The sequence below is a fragment of the Delphinapterus leucas genome, chromosome 9 (assembly GCF_059928025.1).
Source record: "Delphinapterus leucas isolate spDelLeu-1000000601 "Yukka" chromosome 9, BTC_Dleu_Yukka2, whole genome shotgun sequence".
Classification (NCBI taxonomy): domain Eukaryota; kingdom Metazoa; phylum Chordata; class Mammalia; order Artiodactyla; family Monodontidae; genus Delphinapterus; species Delphinapterus leucas.
The window spans coordinates 51,739,335-51,748,384 of record NC_143137.1 but is presented as its reverse complement, the minus strand read 5'-3'; the positions used below and the strand labels follow the sequence as shown (position 1 = coordinate 51,748,384).

At 38.4% G+C, this 9,050-nt stretch overlaps 1 protein-coding gene across 1 annotated transcript in view; it reads left to right on the top strand.

Annotated features, from left to right (window-relative positions):
- Window positions 1–3,433: 3,433 nt before the first annotated feature.
- Window positions 3,434–9,050, top strand: part of STK31 (serine/threonine kinase 31) — an 88,715-nt gene continuing 83,098 nt past the window's right edge. The window contains 3 exon segments of the mRNA XM_022585071.2: window positions 3,434–4,392; window positions 6,089–6,136; window positions 6,225–6,277. Coding sequence (XP_022440779.2) covers window positions 4,332–4,392; window positions 6,089–6,136; window positions 6,225–6,277 — 162 coding nt within the window. The 5' untranslated portion in view covers window positions 3,434–4,331.

Here is a 9,050-nt window from a genome sequence, read left to right as displayed (position 1 = left end):
CTGTGGCTTGGGATGCCCACTGGAACCCTTCTGCATCATACATGTATGAAATACACGGGTGGGTTAATGACCTTGGGACCAAACTTGACTAATGGGAGGTGGAAGCCAATAGATAGATAAATAGTTCCCCTTCCTTCTGCTGGGAAGACAGTTCTGAGATGCCTTTCATAATCTTTCTCAGAAAATAGGATTGAGCACTAGTCACCCATAGCAATGATCAACCCCACATCCTTATGTTAGCTTTCTCTTTTCCCCTTTTCCACTCCCTGACTCCTTCCTCTGGTTCCCTCAGATAACTTCCCAAATATACTTACCTGTATTTGAACATTTGTCTTAGGCTTTGCTTTTTTGTGAGGGGTAAACCCAGCCTATGACAGGTATCAGGAATGGCCCTCAGGATGGGATTCTGTGACTGCAATATTCATTGAATAGATGACAATAAAGACCCATAGCTGGTGATAAGTGGGGTAATGATAACTCCTGGCATGTAGATGCATCACAGTTACTGTAGTGGATTTGCGTGAATAGCAGGTGGAAGGTGAAGTGTTAGGTTATACCGTAGCAGTGACATTACTGTGGAATGGGACTAACGGAAATTATAAAGATGGAGGTGTTCTTTAGCCATTGTTAACTGCTTTGGAAACCTTGAAAAAAGAAAATGGCATCGGTTCATGTTAGCTACTTAAGGCATGCTGTGGAAACCAGAGTGCCTCAATAGCACCTTTCAAGAAAAATCTCATCTCATGCGGATGTAGGCCATCTGTGCTGACATTCCAGCCCAAATTTAATAGTAGAGGTGGCAAGGCTGCAAAGGAAACTGAATGCACAGCCTTGATCATTTCCTCCACCAAAGTTAGCATGCCTACAGGAAAAGGAACCCTGAAACATGCAATGGGGACATGTGTGTTGGTGAGCCTGAGAAATATTGAACCCTCAGGTTTTCCTGAACCTTTGAGCTGGCCGAAGCAGTCTCCTCCACGTTGCTAGAGAGCAGTCTGCCCTTGCCTGGAGATCCTGCAAAGACTATTTGAGGCACTTGCACTGCAAGATAATACTTGTTCTCCTTAAGACCCATCCCTGCTATGCCTCATTGACTCTGAACTGGTAACTAGGATCAGATCTCAGCATACCCTTAGAGCAGATATACAGTCCTTCCTATAGGAGGATAGGTTACAATTTGCATGAACTGCAGGTTCTGGTCTAGATGTACTGGAAGAAACCTAGGAAACATGTTTGGGAATAGATCTTGAGGGTGTTGGATCAGGGAGTGGAATATAAGGCTTGACAGAAAAGAGTGACATAGTAGCACTTACTCATGACTCAGGCTTTAATGTCCTGGCAAGGGTATCTGGAGTTGGTCCTAACACATTGCTAGGATAGCATATGGAAGATACGGTAGAAATGCCAGAAGTTATTTGGCATAGTATTGAGGAGGGGGTCAGAAAGTTCAAGAAAACAGCAATGTTAGAATGGATTTGTTGTTTAAAACTGGAGAAGCTACCACTTGACTGTTTTCTTTGGGAAGGCTCAGATGATGCTTGTAACTAAGGCAATAAGAAATGTAATGGTGAAGAATATACTGGCAACACAGAAGTTCGGCAGTGGCTAACCTCTGCAGGGTAGAGTTGATGGTAGAAGATGCTGCCATGATACTGGGCTCCTTTATATAAGTGTAGATGATGGGATGCAGAAATGTCAAAGGCCAGGTTGTGGAACTTAACTGTCAGAGGCCCAATGGACATAATCAATAGGTACAAAGGCATGGATTGGTGAAGAAGGTTAAGATCATGATGTTCCAGGGGGAAAGATAGAAGCACGGCTGATTAGGATGTTATTTGACTTGTATAACCATGGTTCCTCACTCAATTTCTGAATCTAAGGCAGTTCAGATCTAGAGCCCATTGATGGAAGGGAAAGCCCAGATCCCTTTGAGGAAGGATTCTCAAGTATATATGATTAACATCGCCTTGATGCTTCCCCAAAGGGTCAGTCATTTAACACCATTTACCAGGGTAACTATGCAGTAGAGAAAGAGGAATATTAAGATTTTAAACCAAGGACTATTGGACAGGATCTGAGCTGATATGGATCCCAAAGGACCCAAAACACCATTATGGTCCTCTGGTTTTATGGAAGCCCAATGATAAATGAAGTCCTGGCCGAAGTCCATCTCAGTGGGTACAGTGGGTCTGGCCACACTCTTTGTTTATTTCTACAGTCCTTAAATATATATAATTGGGATAGAAGCTGATAATTCTTGCTTTTTGCCCTAGATGCTTCTCAGGTGCTGCAGGCTTGAGTCAGAGTTAATGACCTAAGGGCCTCCCTGACTAATGGGTTATGTATATATAAAGTCAGTAGGGATATAGAAGACCTGAACAACTATTAACCAACTTGATCTAAGTGACATTTATAGAACACTCAGCCTAATGACAGCAGAATACAGTAGTCCCCCCTTACCCCTGGTCAATATGTTCCAAGACTCCTAGTGGATTCTTGAAACCGTAGATGGTACCAAACCCTATAAATATTACATTTTTTCTATACACACATACTTATGATAAAGTTTAATGTATAAATTCAGCACAGTAAGAGATTAACAATAACTAACAAAATAGAACAATTATAACAATATACTGTAAAAAATTATGTGATAAAAATTTTCTCTCACAATCTGTTGTACTGTAGCCACATTTCTTCTTGTGATGATGTGAGATGATACAGTGGCTACATGATTAGATGAAGTGAAGTGAATGGCATAGGCATTGTGATGTAGCATTGGGCTACTACTGACTTCCTGAAGATATGTCAGAAGGAAGGTCATCTACTTTGCTGTGTATCTGAACCAAAGACATTACAAGAAAAGAAAATTTCGGACCAATATCCCTCTTGAACATAGATGCAAAAATTCTTAACATTTTAGCAAATCTAATACAAGAATATATAAAAAGGATAATACATCATGACCAAGTGGGTTTTATCCAAGGGATGCAAGGTTGGTTTAACATTTGAAAATTAGCCAGTGTAATTCATCATATTAACTAATTAAATTAATTAATTAACTAATCAATTAACTAATTAAAAAAGAACCACATGATCATCACAATAGATGGAGTATTCGACAAAATTGAACATACATTCATGATAAAAGCTCTCAGCAAACTAAGAATAGAAGGTAATTTCTTCAATCTGATAAAGGGTATCTACTAAAACCCCACAGCTGGTATCAGTGGAATAGCACTTAGCAATAAGGAGCAACGAACTATTGATACATGTGAAAAAATGGATGAATCTCAAAATAATTATGCTGAATGAAAGAGAACAGAGAAAATGGACATACTGTATGATTTCATTAACATCCAATTCTAGAAAATGCAAACTTACATATAGTGACAGAAAGCAGAATCTGTTCTTTGGGGTAGACATGGGGAGCCAAGTACTATAAAGGGGCATGAGGAAACTTTTGGGAGGGGGTAAAGGAAATGACTGTTATCTTTGTTAACAGTGAGGATGACTGCAACAGTATATAATATGTTCAGCCATCTAAATATGTACTTTTAATACCTGCAGCTTATTGTATATTAATTATACTTCAATCAAGCAGTTAAAAATTAATGGAGGGGGGCTTCCCTGGTGGTGCAGTGGTTGAGAGTCCGCCTGCCGATGCAGGGGACGCGGGTTCGTGCCCCGGTCCAGGAGGATCCCACATGCACCGGAGAGGCTGGGCCCGTGAGCCGTGGCCGCTGGGCCTGCGCGTCCGGAGCCTGTGCTTCGCAACGGGAGAGGCCGCGGCAGTGAGAGGCCCGCGTACCAGAAAAAAAAAAAAAAAATGAATGCAGATAATTTTCTACTGTTATGAAAGGTTTGCCACAAAAGGTAATATCTGCTTATAACCGGATAGATAAGCTATATTAGTTTTTCCCCCTTAACGTGAAAAACGCTGCAATACAAGAGAGGGATCTGACGCTAGGCTGGACCGAGAAATGCTTGTAAAGCTACCAATCTGAAAACCACATTTTCATTAACTAAAGTCATTTTCTCCTTTCCACCTGTAAAAAAGAATGCCGGGATTCTTCTAACTTGGCTGCTTTAAAATTTTAATCACCGCGTACAAATTAGGAAAGGCCACAAAATCCAAACCACCACCTTATATCATTATTTGAAGGCTTGTTAAAGAAGCAGCCATTAGCCCACAGGTGCTGGGAATACCCGCCCATAAATCTTGCAGGTGCAGTGCGCGCCGGGTGCCTGGCCTCAGCCAGCACGCCCCGCCCTAGGCCCCCAGGCCTTGGTGGTCACGTGAGCGAGGCACCGGCTCGCGCTGAGCCAGTATGAAGGTGCAGCAAAGATCGCGCAAGCGCAGTGTGGGGCCAGAGTGGCAGGGGCACGCGAGGTAAGCCTCTGCACTTGCGTCACGTCCGGCTGACGGCGAGCTGACGGCGAGCTGACGGCGAGCTGACTGCGAGCCACGGCCTAGGGACGGAAGGCTGAGGGCCCAGCGTGTGGGGCCGGGGCACTTTTCTAGAACTTCTCTGGCGAAAAGTGCGAGGTCAGTAGGAGTCTTTTTGGTAGGTTCGATGGTGGCTGCTTCAGGGACCGTATTTTCACCTCTGGTGGTCTTTAGGGCTGAGCAGTATGGGCACGGCCCGTTTCCTGGCCTTCTTGGTCTCCGAGCCGCCGGCGCACTTCTGAGGGTGACAGGCACCCCAGTTGCTGAGTGTGGTGCCGGGAGGTGAAGCCGGCCTGCAAATAACAGGCCTGCGTGTTCTGGATGAAGACAGGGACCTGCAGGCCTGTTGTCGGGTGGAATTTTCTCTTCCCGCAAACTACGTGCCGTTTAAGCTTCGAAATCCCTCCTGAAATAGGTGTTAAGGAGCGACCTGGACTTAACTTATTGGAAACTCTCGATGTGAATTGGAAGTGCCGTTTGGTAAACCAGGTTTGCAGAAAGTGGGTGCAGCATCACTTCCTTCATAACCATGTGGAAAAGTCTTTTTTGACCCCTTTAAAAGTAACGTTTAAACATTATTCTAGCAGTGGCTTTTTAGATCGTGTGGTGCGATTTCCAAAGTAAACATTTTCATTTTTACTAAGTTTAAGCCAGTGTCTTCCAGTGAAATATAGTTTCCCTGAACAGATTCCAACTTGGTTTTACAAGTTTTTGCTCAATTTAAAAATTACTTTTGGCCAGTATTTGAGGAAGAATCCTTCTTTTAAAGATGTGTTAGTGTATGCGAAAAATTTTTTTAAAGTTGTAACGAAATTAAGAATAAAGTTTAAAAAATTTTTACGACCTTCCCCCCTGCCCCCCCCATAGGGTTAACTTTTACCCCATAGTTGGGAGAGCATTTGGAGCTTTGGTGTAGTGATGTTTAGTTAACTCTTCAATTTCTTTAAAAAAATTTATTGTTTTCCATTTCCTTCAAAAAACTAACATTTATGCATGTAAAGTGCAATCTTCTGGTGTTTTAAGGATAAAATTATAAACTAGTAGACGTTTATCTTGAAATATTTTGCAGTTGGGAAAGCAAATTATTTAATGAAAATTATTTTTGAAGGTATGTATAAAGTTTGATTCATTTTGCAGTTTTTAAATGCAGGGTATCTTCAAAAGCAGAAACAACTATGCCTTTTAAATAAAATGGATATGTTTATTTAAAAATTAAATACCAGTCGGAAGCATTTGTTTTACATATGTTTGTAGTGTTTCTTTTTGTTTAAATTATGGAAGTCCTACTCATGTTTGGGGAGGGCATCAATTATTTTAGAAGAGTATGCACATTGTTCTGAAGTATTTATTTAACTGATCAAAGTGTGCATGAATTATACACTTCAAGGTAAATTTGTAAAGGTTTGGCTAAAGAGATAATTTCAAAGATAGAAATTGCGTATGATGAAATTGCAAAATACAATAAATATACTGAAAACAATTATTGAAGAAACTATCTTTGGGGTTGTTTTTAATATAGAGTTTAAATTTTGATAACTTAGGACAAAACGTATTTGGAGGAATTCGGACATTATATGGTTTAGTCTTTATTCAGTGTTAATGGACAGATTAATGGAACCTAATTCAAAGTATTGAATTGTTTTTCAGGAATTGTCCAAATGGATGAAGAAGTACATTACAGTAAAGGTACTGACACTAAAAATTATTTTTGGTTGTAAGAGCTAGATGATCTTGATTAATTTCTAATTTTCTTTGCATTGTGATTTGGTTTTAGTTGAAGATGTGATTGGAAGTCACGTAGAAGATGCAGTAACGTTTTGGGCCCAGGTAAATAGTAGCCTGGTTGATTTCCTCTCCCACCCTTTCCTCCACTAATCCAGGTCCTCCCCAACAAAAACAAAAATAAAAACCCTGTAATGTATATATATCATTGTTATTCTCAATGCTTAATTTTTATTGAACATTATTTAACACAGGGCATTATTAGAAGACAAATGGTTACAGCTGGAACTTAATACCAGAATTATGAGTAGTATGCTCATAATACACTGAGTTAAAAAAGAAAACAGCAAAATTGTAGTTGTGGTTTTAGAATTACATTCAATTTAACACATCTAGGCTGCATAAATTACTGAAGATGCTGAAAAACTGTTGTATTTCTGAAGTTACAGCCCCATCTAGAGGTCTCTGATAAGATTGTTTCTTAAGTGATACTAAGTTTTAAAATTTCAGTCATTTTTTTCTATTGGCTTAATTTTGAATTTGAGGTACAATGTTTTTCTCATCATATAATTGGAAGTACTAATGGAACATTTATAATTTTACATTGGCATGCTTCAGGACAGATAAGTTTACTCAGTTTTAAATACAAAGCAAGGCACCAAAGTGCTTATGTTCCAGAATTTAAAAGGTGAATCCCTCAGAGGTACACAATTACTCACTAATTTTTAATTTTGTGAACTACATGATATAGGAGGGAAGGGAATAACATTTCTCTGTACTTCTACAGCCTGAGAACTCCTTTTTGTACGGGTAGAGTGAATTGGCAATGTGGGAAATAGGATTTATGAGAAGAAAGGTTATAGAAGACATATGATTAACTCAGTGTTCCTAAATCTATATAGAAAACATTTTAGAAGGGTGATAGTCATAGAAAAATTTTGGCAAATTTGTATCTCTGCTTATGAACATATTTTCTAAAGGTTCCCCACAATGTTCTGGTTCAATGCCCATTGTCTCTGCATTAATAGCACCTGTGACCCTCTCAACAGTGTTCCAGGTTGGATGATAAATGATACTTTTAAGCTCATTATATAGGAAAAACATTTATTATCTTAAATAAGATTTTCAGACCAGCACTGTCTGGTAGAAATACAATGTCAGCCATATAAGTAATTTAAAATTTAGTAGACACATAAAAAAGTAAAAAGAAATGGGCAAAATTGATTTTAATAAATATATTTTATGTAACTCAGCATATCCAAAATATCATTTCAAAATATAATAAATACAAATGTTACCAAGATAGTTTATTTTCCTTTTTTTCCTATCCAGTGTATATTTTAGATTTCCAGCACGACTTAAATCAGACTAGCCATATTTCAAGTAAGAATTGGCTATTGTATTGGTCATTGCACCTCTAGACTTTGATCTTTATTGACCTTTATGTGAAGCTGTTGCTTGAATTTGGAACTATGATTTAAACCAGGAGTCAGCAAACTTTTTCTGTGAAATATTAGATAGTAAATATTTTAAGGTTTGTGGGTCTCTTTTGCAACTGTTCAGCAATACAAAAGCTGCCATTGTAGTGCAAAGGCAGCCATAGACAATACATAAATATGTATAGCTGTGATCTATTAAAGTTTTATTTACCCAAAGAGGTAGGAGAGCCCATAATTTGCCAACCTCTGATTTCAACCATGAAGTTGAGGCCCCTGTAGAAATTTAAACATATTTCAAAAAGTGAGGAAAAATATCTTAATTGGATGAAAAGATTAAGTGAAAACTGATAAGGCGTCCATATGAATCGAATGATTTTTTTCGAGAAGCAAATTGTTTGTGCACACGTGTGAATCCATACCGGAGACACGCCCTGTATGTGCCCCTTCGACGGTTGTAATAAGAAGTTTGCTCAGTCGACTAACCTGAAATCTCACATCTTAACACATGCTAAGGCCAAAAACAACCAGTGAGAAAAAGAGAGAAGACCCTTCTCAACCTTGAGAAGCATCTTTCAGGAGTGTGATTGGGAGTAAATATGCTTCTCCTTTGTATATTGTTTCTAAGCAAGAATTTAAAAAATGAATCCTACATATCTAAGGAACATCTTTTGATGTTTGATAAAGTTTTGATATATTTTGATAAAGTAGTAAAAATCAAAGAAAAAAACTTTAGTAAGGTGACATTGCTAAGATGCTCTATCTTGCTCTGTAATCTCATTTCAAAAACATGGTATTTTTGTAAAGTGTGGTCCCAACAGGAGGACAATTCATGAATTCACATCAAAAGACAGTTCTTTATACAACAGCGCTAAAAATGGGAGGACTTCTTTTCACATTCTTATAAATATGCAGCTCACCTGTTGCTTACAGTTGTTTTAATTTTGTATTTTTCAAGTGTGCATTTTGTACACTTTGTGGGGATAGGCTTACTGTGTGTGATTTTTCTGGAGGTTGATAATTTTGCTTTAAGTAGGTTTTCTTTAAAAGAATGGGCAGTTACATGCAGGTTTCAAGAGTATTTTCTGTTAAAGAAAAGTTATATAGGCTTTGTTTGCTATCTTAATTTTGGTTGTATTCTTTGATGTTAACACATTTTATGTAATTGTATGGCTGTATTGAATCATATAATATGAAATATTAGAAGTGATTTAATAGTGTTAATCAATTTAAACCCACTTTAGACACTTTTTTTCTGAAAAATACTGCCAGATGCTGATGTTCAGTATAATTTCTTTGCCTGTTCAGTTACAGAAAGTGGTGCTCAGCTGTAGAATGTATTGTACTTTTTAACACCAGTTGTGTACATCCTGTGTAACAGGAAGGGCGAGAATAAAATAGTAATCCTACAGAAAGAATATGGCAGGAGAAAAAAGGTGCAA